At 47.5% G+C, this 15,419-nt stretch overlaps 1 protein-coding gene across 1 annotated transcript; it reads left to right on the forward strand.

Annotated features, from left to right (window-relative positions):
• The first annotated feature begins 1,609 nt into the window (after positions 1 to 1,609).
• Positions 1,610 to 13,167, forward strand: LOC135378271 (uncharacterized). Its single transcript, XM_064611251.1, has 5 exons — positions 1,610 to 1,769; positions 4,902 to 5,052; positions 5,184 to 5,348; positions 11,623 to 11,715; positions 12,533 to 13,167. Exons 1-5 carry the CDS (start codon positions 1,633 to 1,635, stop codon positions 12,620 to 12,622), a joined length of 636 nt encoding a protein of 211 aa, XP_064467321.1. The 5' UTR covers positions 1,610 to 1,632; the 3' UTR covers positions 12,623 to 13,167.
• Positions 13,168 to 15,419: the final 2,252 nt, after the last annotated feature.

Raw genomic sequence — 15,419 nt, forward strand, 5'->3', positions numbered from 1 at the left:
CCGAATGATATCATTCTGTGTCATGATTTGTTCAAAACAGGGGGGAGGCGCCTATTTGGGACAGATTATCTTGTCCCAGATAGGCGCCTCCCCCCTGTTTTGAACAAGTCATGACAAAGAATGATATCATTCGGTATGATGGTTGGTTAGGAGCGTGCTATGTGGTGAAGTTCTGTTTTAACAGTGTGGGTGCCACCAAGTACCCTTTTCCGGTTGAGCTGTCTTCCGATCCGGCTGTCTGCAACATAAAAAAGAAAAAAAAATGTTGCAGGTGGGTACAACCGGAGAGGAGGGTGGAGAGCGCGGGAAACACTCTGACATGTGGGTAGGTGAGCGGGAGCGCCACACTCCGCCAAAGGATATGTCCCGTTTAGTAAAAAGGAACGCGCTCCATGCGGTCCGGAGCTGCTACTAAACGGGCCTTTATACAGTTACGTGGATTGTCACAAAAAGGCGTACGTCCCGCGGTTTCCACAAATTAGGAGGGATAACAATATATTCTGTGCAATGGTTGGCCTTCCGTGTGTTATGTGGTGAAGTTCTGCTGTAGGAGTGTCGAGCCGATAGTGCAAAATGAAGCCTGGGGCCTAGCGCTTCTGTTTTTTTTTTTTCGCGCATAACGTATAGGCCGTAAATTGACCTAAGCAGCGTGCACAACCGTTGTTGCAGTGTTCGGACAGTACCACTGAAGAACAACCTTTTATCCTATGAAGAGTCGCCGAGGTTGTCTCAGTGGCCTATTTGTTAGAATATTGAAGTATATTGGGTTTACTGTCAGCATTATATTACACGGTATAGCAGAGGCAGCCAGGAGCCGGAGCAAGCGTTGCACCACAGTCGCGCAAGCATGCACGTCGCCCATGCATATAGGCTGAATTCCATGGCAAATTGTGGTCGAGGTAAGTGCAAGTCAAATTTCGTAGGTGGAATTTTCAAGTACATGGCGAGATAATAAATTTTATTTGTATACATAGCGCTGGCATGCAAACTTGCGACAACGTATTTTTGGTCGCATGCATCGCAGACAGAAGAAGTAGAAGTGGGGAAGTTAGAAGATAAGGTATTCATTGTCCAAAGGAACACGCAACCCACATGTTCTGCAGCAAACCAGATGACACAAATGTAAACGACTAGTCTGTTCCGATTCTTATTTAAACGTGATTGTGCTTCAGTACGAATCCAAATCCCTAAGCCAAAATGTGATCCAATCGAAATCCAAATCGCTGAGCACAAGAGTGATTCAATCCAAATCAAAATTCTGCTCATAATGAAGCCGGCAATCAAATCCAGATCGCCTCTTTTGTGGATTTAAATCCGGATTTAAATCAAAGCCGATATTTCAAATCCCCCAACACTACACTGACCAGAAATATTTTCTGACAACTGCAGCACACTTGCACTGCTTGTGTTCCTGTCAATTTCTCTGTGCAATAATATAAACGCACTGTACGTCGATATTGCACAGGAGTCGTTTAATTATCCGCTCCTTTCGCGACGTGAAGCCACGAACTAAAATTATCCCCTCCCGCAGCCAGTGAAGATCACTACCTATCGACACAGTTTGTAAGTATACGACGGTGTCACTCACACGTTGGTAGCAACTGCCGTTATCTCGAAGTGTCCGCGTCCCCCATGTCGGTTATCTATTCCGTGAACCTTCCCATCTGCGTCGCGGTTATTTTTTACTGTTCGTTCCCTCAGTGCCGGTTTGTTAGCCTTGTAGCAAAACAGATAGCGAACTCTCGTCCGTTGGAATTCAACTCCAAGAGGTGAGGTGTCTCCTGGTACTAGTTTGACTTTGCCCGCTGAGTTATGAGTACGAAGATGTTACGTTGCTATGTTGTTACTATACCCTGTTACTGCTCTTGAATAGACAGACTATATGTATAGGCTACATATTTTTTCCGAAATAAGAAAGTGCGTTCTCACACCTTGATCGAGAATTCCAAACGAGGGCGTAAGAAGACCCAATCGTCACACATTTCTAAAACAGAACATGACGACATAACACACTGAAGGCCATCCACTGCATAGAATGATACAGTTATCACTCCTGGTTTGTAGAGAGAGAGCGAGGCGTACACCTTTTTGTGGCGCTTAGCATAACTGCATAAGTATCACAAAAACGTGTACTCCTCCCGTTTTCAACAAATAAGGGGCGTGAACGATGTCATTCGGGATGATGGTTGGCTAGGAGCGTGCCATGCGGTGAACCTGTCTTTTTAGACTATAGGAGCGTGCTATGCAATGAAGTTCTGTTATAAGAGTGTAGCCGCACACTTTTCATTTTCGTTCTAATAATGATTAAAGGGAAATATGTGGTTGTCGGTCTAACTCAATGCTTTAGGCCGGCTGCTCTACGGCAGCAATTGGAAATATTTGTCGGTTCTTCCGACTGCAATGTTTCTGCGGAATGGTGGTGAGAGTCACATGCAAAATTGTCATGTAATATTATACATGACATTCTCGGGTAAACATAAACAAGCCCCCGCCACAACTTCCGGTGCCACGAAGAATTCCGGTCCTTCCGCGACTAAGGACGCTCGGAACCAGCCGCCATGTAGAATTATAGCTTTCACTTTCCTGATTTGTTGAAAATGGGAGGCGTACGCGTCTTCGTGGCAATTTGAATTGTCATAAAAAGGCGTATACGACCCTCTCTCTCTCCTCAAATCAGAAGCGATAACTGTATCAATCGGCACAGTGGTTGGCGGAGAGCGTTTGCTGTGGAACCGGATGTCGTTTTGGCACCAAACCGGAAGCGGTGCAAAAAGGCGTGTATACACTGTTAAAACAGAACTTCACCACATAGCACGCTCCTAGCCAACCATCATTCCGAATGATATCATTCTGTGCACTGATCTGTTGAAAATGGGAGGAGGCGCCTATCTGGGACAGATTATCTTGTCCCAGATAGGCGCCTCCCCCCTGTTTTGAACAAATCATGACACGGAATGATATCATTCGGTATGATGGTTGGCTAGGAGCGCGCTATGTGGTGAAGTTCAGTTTTAACAGTGTAGGCACAGGTAGGCAAAGGTAGTGTATAGGCAAAGACCTCTGCCACTTATATGCCAGATAGCCGCATAATAGACGTGTGGAACACTGTCAATGGATATCCTGGTCAGCCTCCGAACATTTATAATGTGCAAGGAGAGACAATACGAATAGCACGAAAACAGACCGTCATATTACTGGTCAGCTCTGCCAAACACGTGCCTTCGGTACATATATTATTTGGTGTGAGGTTAGTGTTTAACGTGATTAAGGGTAATATCGCGATATATTTTTAGAATGAAGTGCCGTGATTAGATGGGCAGAAACACGCATTGAGTAAATTTAGCAGATCGGAAGCGCTCTACGAAAACGATACGCACAGTTTGAAAACTGGCCGTAATTTTTCTGCACGAGTGACTGCTAACTCTGTTGCCAGCATATGTGCCGTAACCAGTGGTTTATCCGAAATCCCAAGCACGGCGCGCGGGGTGTCGGGAAAAATTGGGGGGGGGGGGGGTCATTATTATAGTTACGTCATTACAGCTGAACATATCATTACCGACATGTGTCTCTAGCTGAAATCGCAAGGGCACCCCCTGTAGGGGGTACACAGGTGACAAAGTTAGGGGGGTGTCACTGAACATTTGGGAGGTTGTTAGGGGGGTGTAAGGGGGTCTGGATAAATCGCTGGCCGTAATCTATCTGCTGCACAAAATCCGTTTGGTGTGCACACGTACTGCACAGTTCCGAACTGGGCTTTCGCGGTTTAATATCCCTTTAATGTAAGTGGCTCTCTTTTCGCTTATGGGAGCTGTACAGTGTGCACTCTAAACAATTCTTTTTTTTTTTTTTTTGTTGCAATAACTACTTTACGGCACATATGCCGGCAACAGAGCTAGCACTCACTTCTGTGTAAAATTAGACTTTATTTTTAATTTTTTTCCCACAGTGCGGTGTATACCGCACTGTCATACTATAGACCGTTTACAGCAGAGTTATCTGGGCGCCGCCATCTTAGCGCACGTGACCTTGCGCGCCACTGCTTGCCTTCTCTTTCGGCTGCCTGTTGGCACGGCGTACGTAGTACGGCGGTGCAACAAATTGCCACAGAAACGCGTACGCCTCCTGTTTTCAACAAATCACGAAAGCGAAAGGTAAAATTCTGCATGGCGGCTGGTTCCAATCGTCCTCAGTCGCGGAAGGACCGGAAGTCTTCGTGGCACCGGAAGTTGTGGCAGGGGCTTGTTTATGTTTACCCGAGAATGTCATGTATAAGGCCAGCAATGTAATGTTTATGTTCGGTCAGGATTGGTCATGTGGTGAACATTTCGTAAACAAGTCAAATAAATATTCCGTCAGCTACTTCAAAGGAATAAGACAAGTGACTTATGTTTTCGGAACTGTTGTCACGAACACCTTTCGATATAGTATACTAGAACCCGCTATACTTCCGCAGTACCGGGAATGAATATCGTCTTGCCATATCAGGGTATTTCGCGCACCCCCTTCTGTAACATACACAAGGCACGTATACAGAGTGGTGAGAACACATGGATAGCAGTTAACGTTTCTCAGCAGAAACTGTTTCTCAGGTAACCGCCTAGATTAAACGACAAGCCCATTGCTCGAGTATCGCTTGTAGCCCAATGGGCTCGCCAGTGCGTGCGATATCACGCCATCGCTGGTTGATGCACTTCGTAACTACGTGGTGTCCGTAACTTGCTCACCAGCATGGCCATTCATACTTTAAAACACAGTATTTCACATTTGATTTAACGCGAATTAAAGTTAGGAAAATTTGTGATTTCAAATAATGAAACGGTGAGAAAGAAAAAAATAAAATGTCATGTACACACGTGATTTAATACTACATCAGAAACAACATTATATTTCTTTTTTCGCAGATCTGCGAAGAATATGAGTGCCTTCACAATCGAGCGACAAACCGATTCGACAACCAACCTAAACGAACAACAAGATGACGCTGTGAGATTGCCAGATATCAACAGACCATTCCTCGTTAGCACAGGTGGAGTGCTAACGTTGGTCAGCGTGGTAAGCAACGTTGTTTACTGTGTCCGATAGACACGTGCACAGCTCTCTACAGCAGATAATATGCTGCCGCACAACATGCCATTTCTTACGGTCCGTTTTGGAGCTGACGCGTGACATTGTTATCTTTCTAGCTGTTCGGAGCCTCAACATTTGCAGTCGTCTACATAACGATGCACATTTCCCGCTCTATTTGGTTTACCGGCATGACATCCTTTTCCTTCTTCGTACAATCCACTCTCATCTACATTACGAACGCTTTCTTCAATGCTGGGACCAAGTTGACCAACGCGTCACTTGTAAGTACACTGGGGTTATTTTTGAACCGTACGATCAGGGAGATCACTTGGTTAGGAAATGCCACTAACGAAATAAACAACTATACGGTACAGTCAGCACGAATAATTATAGTAAAAAAAGTAAGCACGATAGTTTTGGTTGTAGAGGTATTCGAGAATGAAAAAGAAAGGACGAGGAAACGGGCGAAGACCAGGAGCCTTATAACGTTTTCTTATTGCAGGTCAAGTCGACAATAAAACTTGCCAACAGTAAGTTTGATATCGAGAGGCGCCATTTACGGAGTTTCTGTGGTAATGCAGTCTTTCAGGATTTAGCCGTAACTGCAAAAAGATGACCCGACAGTGGCGTTTTTAGGCTGGAAATATAGTATAGTGACAGATTTTATTCTATACTTAGGCATGAATATGGGCAGTGCCTTTACGCCGCTTCAGTTCCTACACTGTTAAAACAGAACTTCACCACATAGCACGCTCCTAGCCAACCATCATACCGAATGATATCATTCTGTGTCATGATGTGTTCAAAACAGGGGGGAGGCGCCTATCTGGGACAAGCTAATCTGTCCCAGATAGGCGCCTCCTCCCATTTTCAACATATCAATGCACAGAATGATATCATTCGAAATCATGGTTGGCTAGGAGCGTGCTATGTGGTGAAGTTCTGTCTTAACAGTGTATAAATCTGCTACACTGTTAAAACAGAACTTCAACACATAGCATGCTCCTAGCCAACCACCATTCCGAATGATATCATTCTGTGTCATGATTCGTTCAAATCAGGGCGAGGAGCCTGTTTGGGACAGGCATAATGTGTCCCAGATAGGCGCCTCCTCCCATTTTCAGCAAATAAGGACACAGAATGATGTAATTCGGAATGACGGTTGGCTAGGAGCGTGCTATGTGGTGAAGTTCTGTTTTAACAGCTTTTCGAAAGGGTTGGTCTGCTTCTGACGCCATTGCTGGAGTGACTACATCGCTCAAAGAGGCAAGGGAGTCAAATGCATTTGCCCTCGCATTGTTCCTTGACGTAAAGCAGGCCTATGACTCTGTAACTCACGCGGCACAATCTCTTGGGCACTACATGAGGCTCTCCACTCGCCACTACAGTCACACATTAGTGCGCGACATTCTTCGGCGACCAGCATCCGGATACTGCCAAGCTGTTTTAGCTCACCGCAGCCTCAGTCCAAAGAATAAAAAAACTGGTTCTACCCGCAGTCCCACCATGAGCCCTTCAGGCACCACATGTGCATGTCAATGTCCCTGGCTTGACTTCCAGAAAATCCGCTACAACAATTGTTCTTCGCCAACTCACTCTGAGTCTGCTTCATCATGATGAAGACAGAATTAAAATCTTTACTGATGGCTCATCGACACAGACCGGCTCTACCTGTGCATTCGTAATCCCTGAGCTGTCGATTGAACGAAGCGCTAGGCTGTCGCACCCGACGTCGGCTGCTGCGGCCGAGCTGCATTCCATTCTTATGGCGCTTTCCTTCATTGCGTCCCGTCAACCACCCATGCACTGGACCATATACAGTGACTCCAAAACCGCCCTCCAAGCTCTGCAGTGCACCATGGGCTCGAGCTCCCTCGCTCCACTGGTGTGTGACGTCCTCAGGGAGTATTCGTGTGCTGTCACACAGACACATAACATCACCTTGCAGTGGATCCCAGGTCATTGTGGCGTCCATGGGAATGAGGCTGCCGACCTACTTGCGAGACGGGCTCATGTGGCACGTGGCGTACCGACGCACCCTACGTATTTCACCCAAGCGGACGCGAAGCAAGCAGTTGGTACTCTTATGAGACGTCTGTGCAGTGAACACTGGCGCAGAAGTGTCCCTTCTACGTCGTTCCTGCGCAAGGCGGACCCAGATCTACGTTTTTATATGCCGTCAGCGCTTCCTCGACCCATCACGTCGCTCATCTACAGGCTTCGCCTCAACGTGCCATACAGTGGACGACTTTTATTTAAGCTCGGCATGGTCCCGTCCCCCAACTGCGGTCTGTGTGATGTAGTTGAGGAATGAGGACGTGGATCATATGCTCCAAGACTGCCTGAGGTACAGTGCAGACCGTTGTACCCTTGTGTCGTCCCTGTCCCGTCTGGATAATCGGCCATACTCCACCGAAAAGGTTCTTGGGTGCTGGCCAGCAAATAAGCTTATACCTGCCATGCGCGCCCTTGTGCAATTTCTCATCTCGACGGACCTCTCTGACACATTGTGACGCTCTTTGTTTTTGTGCATTGAGATTTTGCTTTTGGTGCCAAGCTAGGTGGTGATCGATGTTCTCATTTATTCTGTTTCCATTCCGTTTCAAAGCGTCGAGTTTTGTGTAGTTTCCCTTTCTTTTCTTAATAACGCGTCCTGGAGTAACCAGTCCCGAGTGGCTCGAGACTAACATCTCAATTTTTTTCTTTTAAAAATCAATCAATCAATCACGCGGTATGTTCAAGGGCTGCGCGATACAAGGTGCTTGTATCGAGGGCCGCCTGCTGAGATACCTCTGGGACTTTCTATCTGCCCGTACGTTTCATGTGTGCGTCAATGGGTGCATGAGCTCCAAGAAAGAGTTCGAACGTGGGGTCCCACAGGGCAGTGTTCTTTCGCCCACGCTATTCAACCTGATCATGGCCGGAGTCCACTGCGGGATTCGCCCATCTCCGTATACCCTTCAATTTACCATCTACGTGGACGATATCTGCCTCCGCGTTGTGGGAGACAACAAGGAGAAGCTTCGTGACACCGCCGAAATTGCACTGAACGGCCTCAGTGCGGCACTTCTTGAAAGGGGGCTAGTTGTATCTCCTGGAAAGTCTCAATGCTTGGTTTGCATTCCCCGCCGAAAGTATGTGGGCAAGGGCTTCCCTAATCTCTCCATCAACAACACTCCCATTCCAAGATGTGAGGCTTGCCGTTATCTTGGCGTCACCATTGACAGTGCTTTGCACTGGTCTAGGCTAGTGAACCAAACGGTGTGTAAATGCAAGAAGACTCTTAATTTACTCCGAAGGATCAGTGGCAAGTCATGGGGCTGCAGTTCAAGTTCGCTGCTCACGCTGCACAGAGCCCCAATTATCTCGCGAATCCTGTACGTGTCACCGTACGTAGATCTGGGACCTTCACAATGGCAGGGTCTTGAGCGGCTCGAACGGGCAGGAAGAAGAACGGCGCTTGGAATACCCAGCTTCTCTGGAATTACCCAGACTTGTCTGGAAGCCAAGGAAAAGCTCGTTAATATTCATTCCGAGCTTAGGGGGTTCCGGTACTTAGACAACTTGGCCACGTCCGGAAGCAAGCACTCTCTTTTTTCTACCCTCGTAAGAAGGTTACACACGTCCCTTGGCCGCTTCGCCTGCGAATACGCTACTAGCGCCCTGGCCCACAGTGAGCGATCGCCTCAACATCCTGCTGGGTTACCTTCGGTGCCATGGCGGGAGTTTGTACCGGGTATAACGCCCTACGTTCCGGGCATTCATAAAAAGAAGGAATGTAGCCCCTGGTCGCTAGAGTGGCGGCTGAGAACCTTATAAGCGACGTCTACCACTCGCATACTCTAGTATTCACTGAGGGCTGTATTGACGACTGTACCAAAAGTGCTACTTGTGCCTTATTCCACATCCTATCAGTGAACGTGGCCTGGCAGGGGAGATCATCGCGTTACCCGATATCCTCCACGACTGCTGAACTTCTGGCTTTCCTGCACGCAGCTGCTGCGGTCCAGGTGCGAGGGTTCGCCAGGGCAGTCCTACTCACAGACTCGAGAAGCGCTCTATGGGACGTGATGAACCCCATGTGTGACAACATCTTAGCGCGAAGCATCAGAAGATCGTACGCTCAGCATAAACAACCCGGAGGCGATATCGTCTTCCAATGGATCCCGTCCCACGTCGGTGTCGGCGGCAACGAAAGGGCGGACCAGCTGGCGTCCTCGGCACACCTGGGCTGCAGCAATATTTTGCCAACTCCGGACGACACCGACAAGCAAGTGGCCGTTCAGCAGCTTGTTGGACTGCGCCACCCTGGGATACGGGACATCATGCACCATCATCGCCCCCTTCTTCCCATGAAAAACTTCCTCGAAGCATACAGACCATGCTCCATAGGCTCCGCACTGGGTCTGCGTTCACCAACTCTCAACTATTCAAGATCGGCTCTAGGGGTGACGCCTGCTGTGGCAACTGTCAAGAACCTGAAACAATCGAACGCGTCCTGCGAGACTGCCGAGCGTACCATTCTGCGCGCGAAGCCCATCTCCCTCGCTCCACTTCGGGCACGCTAGGGGAATCCTCTAACCCGGTGGTTCTTCAGCCGAACGTTCCGCTAAAGCAAGAAACCTTATTCTCTTTCTGCAAAAGGCAGGTCTTGCTCAACGACCCATCTAATACTTTGCTCTCCCCGACGAACTCGTGCATCCTCTACGCATCTCCACCCTTCATCCTCTATCCTCCATTTGTCCGTCCTTCTTCTTCTTTCTTTTTTTTTGCTATAGTCGTGACGACGCCCACATTCGGGGTGGCCAACAACGGCGAGCCGATCCTTCCATCACCCCCCCCCCCCCCCTCTGTTTTAACAGTGTACAGTCTTAGAAATGAACTTCACCGCATAGCACGCTCCTAGCCAACAACCACCTCGAATGATATGGTTATCTGCCCTGATTTGTTGAAGACGGAAGGCGTACGCCTGTTTTGTGACAGTTATGAACAGCACAAGTGTCACAAAAAGGCGTACGCCTCCCGTTTTCAACAAATCAAGGTAGATAACGATATCATTCGAGATGGTGGTTGACTACACTGTTAAAACGGAACTTCACCACATAGCACGCTCTTAGCCAACCACCATACCGAATGATATCATTCTGTGCATTGATTTGTTGAAAATGGGAGGAGGCGCCTATCTGAGACACATTATGCTTGTCTCCCCCCAGTGGTGGTGGTGGTGGTGGTGGTGAAGGGGCTTGCAGTTGTCGGCCTCACGTATGTGGGCAACGTCACGACTGACGCCCTGGGGGAATGTGCGTCCTGGGCCGACTTCTAAGGGAACTGTGCCGACTTATGTCTGAGAGCGTCTGAGGAAAACCCAGGAAAAACCCCAGACAGCACAGCCGGCACCGGGATTCGAACCCGGGTACCTCCCAGTCTCGACGTGACATGGCCCCCCCCCAGTTATGTGCGCCTCCCCCCTGTTTTGAACAAATCAGGACACATAATTATATCATTCGGGATGACGGTTGGCTAGAAGCGTGCTATGTGGTGAAGTTCTGTTTTAACGGTGTAGGAGCGTTCTAGGCGGTAAAGTTCATTTTTAAGTGATACAACAAGCGACGTCTATATACCTGCTCATTTTTGTTCGAAACACCGAATCAATATCCGAGGTATCGAATAACTATACAGTGTGTTTCAGTTAAATTTCCCGGGCTAAATAAGTCGCGAACTGGTTCACCGATCGAATAACTTTCCTTTTTACAAGTATCTGTCCGATACCACCTACACTCTTAGAAATGAACTTCACCGCATAGCACACTCGTAGCCAAACATCATCTCGAATGATATCGTTATCTGCCCCGATTGGTCGAAAACAGGAGGCGTACGCCTTTTTTGTGACAATTATGAAGAGCATAAGAGTCACATAAATGGCGTACGCCTCCTGTTTTCATCAAATCAGGGCAGATAAGGGTATCATTCTGGATGATGGTTGGCTAGGAGCGTGCGGTGCGGTGAAGTTCATTTTTAAGAGTGTACGAGCTGCGAACCGTGTGAATGAGTGGGAGGCGCTGATTATTTAAATAAAAATTCAAATGAGTTTCGTGAAAAAACATAACTTCTAAATCATGGCGCAGTCGGCATCAAAATGGGTACTACCCCTTTTGGGACCTTCAGTGGACACCTTTTAGAGAAAAACTCTGCCACCGACGCGGGTCGTTTGTTGAAGTAATTAATTGGTCACAGACAGTAACAGACTCGTCGTGGCGAAGCGCAAAAGGACGTAATTCATTGGTGTAATATTGGTGTAAGGACGTAATTTATTGGTGGATAAGGGAGTGGAAGAGCGTCCCTTTGCGCTTCACCGCGACCAGCCGTGCAAATTCTAGCCTGCGAGCCCAACTGAAAATGCGAAGCGAAGTGTATTCATTGAATTCGTTGGCACTGAAGGTAAACAATCCTATAGTGGTCTCGCTTACCACCGTTATTGTTCCGGGCTAATTTAAGTTCCACTGACACATCATTGATGTTTGGCGTGCTTTTACAAAGTCGGCTTGTATCTTGCAGCTTTTCATATTCAACGTGTGCGGTTTCATTTTCTACTTCTGTGGATCCACTGCGTGTCTCGCCGATGAGAGGGATAACGCAATCATCATTGGGGTAAGTACATCTTAAACACCGATCCGTAGGGACATCAAGGTCCTATATACTCATGGTTTTACGTTAGAAATTCAGTTATTCCTGATGCATCACAAACACGCTAATGTCATGCACCCTTCTTTTTGATAATCTGTCTTGTCGCTGTAGATTAGCGGTTACTCGCCTCCACTTACTTGTCTCGTTTTTTCTTCTTCTTTGTTTTCACGTGCAATGCACTCTGGAAACGGGGACAACCAGTGCCAGCGCACAGAGGACTGCCGTTTGAGACTTTTGAGGAAACATTCGCAGAACGTTTGTTTCACGGTTTTCACAATGATTTGGATTGGTGTAAGGACAAATGCTACCTAGAATAGTCGCATTTTATTTAGAATTTAAAGGAGGAAGCTTGTGTATAGTGTGATCACAAACAATACGAACGCGTGTTCAAGCATCCTAGAGGATCGAGGCTAGAAATACATTTCCTGTGAATGCCTGAGGGTAGACGGACCCGTAGGAGATCGGCATATGCACCTTTACCCTTAGTCATGTCGTCTGCATCGAGAACGCCAGTGACACTCCCGCGTAGCGCAGGTGAACTCCCCTACTAGGAACTCCCCTACTAAACTATAGTTTACACAAAAGACTGGTGCTCCGCAAGGTCAGTTTCCAAGAAAGGTACACGATCTCGTAGCGCCATTATATGGGATACATTGCGCAAATCAGCGTTGCGAAAAGCAGCCGTTTGTGACTGTGGTTCAAGTCCCTTTGTGCTGTGTTTGCTTTACTGATTTACCGGCCCCGTGTGCTATGTAGCATTCGTGCTTTTGTGTATTTCTAGGCTCTGGGTCATCTGGCTGGCGCCTGCCACATATCCAACGCTGTGCTGCTTTACAGAGGAATTTTTCTGAACAAGATATTCTCATGCTGAATCAATTTTTTAACTTGCCCGGCTTGTCGACTCCCTTCAGATCGTTGCGCGAAAAAGTCCAAACGCTACATGCCATTCACCACATTCATGGGTCTGTTCGCGCGGGCGGAGTAATAGCCACGAAGCTGCACACTGCAGGTATCAACGAAAGAGACTTGCTACGATGTGATATGGTACCAATCAGTGGCTAAAGGTATGAATGACGATGGCGTGATTGAGGAGTTCGTGCATGGTACACAGTTGTACGCTTTTGCATTCAACGGTAGCTCAAGGTGGTGAACCTATGAACAATCTCCTGAGATTGCTTTGAACTGAACTCGGGTACTATAATTCATGTTTTGGCGAAATGCTGGTGCCCATAGCGTTACATCGTGCACTTTCATTCGTTCTGTAGTGAACCACTTTCCAACTGGTGCTGTAAAAAAGGAACGAAAGAACGCTCTGGTAGTGTGGTATCAAAATATGGTTTGCCTGTTGTGAAGGAGAAATCTGTATACAAACTATATCTGTACAATATCATTCATATATAAAATTCCTGGAAGGTCTATAGTCCTATGCTCCATCACTTGCTGCGCCGTCCACGGCTCCACCGTTGCTGCTGTTTCGCACTTGATATAGCAGTACCGACTGCGCCACAATGCTGTGGTGGTGCCAGACCACTATCTCGTACAACCCGCGAGAACCTGTTCATGGAAGCACCCGTGACAGTGAATGCACAAGCGATGACGCTGTAGAGAAGTGCTTAGCACACTCTTAGAAAAAAATAAAAAAATAAAAAAGGGCGGAGCAGTTACACACTTTAGGAGGTAATAGTTGTCGCATATGTTGTGCCTAAAAGGTTGCAAAGTTCTACCTGCTACCTCACTCTCAAAATACGAGAGGTGTTCAAGTCAAACCGGGACTTTTCATTTTTGGCAAAAGTAAAATGAACTTACAGGCGAGAAATTTGTTTTATTTTTCAACGTAATCCAGCTGCACTAACGCACTTGTCCCAGCATTTCACGAGGGCTTGGATGCCAGCAGCGTAGAAATCCTTACCGGGACGTAGCAGCCATGATCGGACCGCATTCTTGACCTCGTCGTCGCAGCTGAAGTGGCGGCCCCCAAGGAACGCCTTCAGTGGCCCGAAGAGATGGAAATCGCTGGGGGCGAGGTCTGGACTGTAAGGGGGATGTGGCAGCAACTCCCAGCCAAGTTCCTGTAAGGTGCGTGTTGTGAGATGCGGGGTATGCGGGCGTGCATTGTCCTGTAGGAGAAGGACTCCTTTGGTGATGAGGCCCGGCCGCTTTTGCTTCAGCGCCTTATGCACATCCCGGAGAACCTGGCAGTAATATGCACTATTGATGGTGGTACTACTGGGCAGAAAATCAACATGAACAACGCCAGCCTTGTCCCAGAAAACCGTGGCCATGACCTTACCCGCAGACGGGGTGCTTCGCAACGTCTTGGGAGCTGGCGAGCCCGGATGCTTCCACTGTTTGGATGCGCGTTTAGACTCAGGAGTGAAATGGTGCACCCACGTTTCATCGCACGTAATGATCCGATCAAGAACTTTACTGCATAGCACGTTGTCCCCTAACCATTGCCACGAGTGATAGGGTTACTCCTTCTGATTCGGTGAGCGAAGGGGGCGTACACCTTTTTGTAGCAATTTGGATTATTAATGAATTTGGATCATTGCTTTCACCACCCTTTTTGCACCCTTTACCAGACGCCATGTTGACCTAGGTGGTAACTATAGAAGTTACCACATTTTCACACCGTATTTTTTTTCGAGTACACATATTCGGGACGACGTGTAGCTGAAGACACGTCTACTATTCCAAACGTAGATCTGCAGGACCACGGTGACGATGATATGAAAGGGGAGATGACTTGAGCATTATTACTCATGTGACAGGAGAGATCTTGGGGGGGGGGGGGTCCGGATGTCCTGACACCCATCGGCTCCTGTTGTTACATAGAGTTTCAATTGACCTTGATAGTGTAGTAACATGCTATCCAATGCAGGACCCCTCCTCACCCCCCCCCCCCCTTTCAGAAAAATCCTGGATTCTCTTCTGTGAGTCACGTGTGCTACGCTACCGAAGACTGAGATAATTTCACCGAAAGATGATGGTCAGTGTACAACAAAGGGATGTCACGGGACGAACCAACAAACAACACCGCAAACTTCTTGCCCGCAACGTAGACTGTTACCGAGAGTAGGCAACAACAAAAAATAGTCGACTTCACTCGCGAAAAAACTAAAGAAGGCCAACGAACATGCGAGCCTGCATTGGATGTACTGTAGACCATTGACGTGGCACGCCCGAGGCGACAAAGGGCGTTTCAAGGCGTTTGCTCATGTGTGCGTATTCAAATAGTAAAAGTGACCAGTGGATGCGAAACCCACAGTCATCGAGCGTCCATACCCTCCTATACGTTGCAGCAAGGGAATAAACCTTTACTGTCTGAACAAATGATGGTCTCATTCATTATCAAGCCCACCGTCAGACTAGCTACACATTCTATAGAGGACCCTCGTACTGACGAACCAAGCGTACTTCTGTTTACAAAAGATATTTTTTTAGCCTATCCGCTGATCTCTTTACAACCAACACAACAATGTTGGTTGTACGCTACGACACATTACTTTGTCCCAGGAGATTTGTTAGTCGTTCTTAAAGCTATGGCTTGTACAAGATACTCAAAAGAGTAACTCGTTGCTTTCAAGATAATATGGAGTTATAATTCGTGATATTTACTATTGAACAAACAAAACCAAAGCGAAGTTAAAAGCAGGTACCCGTTGAAT

This window comes from Ornithodoros turicata, chromosome 1 (genome assembly GCF_037126465.1).
Source record: "Ornithodoros turicata isolate Travis chromosome 1, ASM3712646v1, whole genome shotgun sequence".
In the NCBI taxonomy this organism is placed as follows: domain Eukaryota; kingdom Metazoa; phylum Arthropoda; class Arachnida; order Ixodida; family Argasidae; genus Ornithodoros; species Ornithodoros turicata.

Bases quoted from the DNA above. Each gene is read 5' to 3' on its own strand.
- LOC135378271 (XM_064611251.1), top strand. From the start codon at position 1,633: ATGTCGGTTATCTATTCCGTGAACCTTCCCATCTGCGTCGCGGTTATT. The intron at 5,053-5,183 runs GTAAGCAACGTT...TTATCTTTCTAG, and splicing joins TGCTAACGTTGGTCAGCGTG to CTGTTCGGAGCCTCAACATT. The intron at 11,716-12,532 runs GTAAGTACATCT...GTGTATTTCTAG, and splicing joins ATAACGCAATCATCATTGGG to GCTCTGGGTCATCTGGCTGG.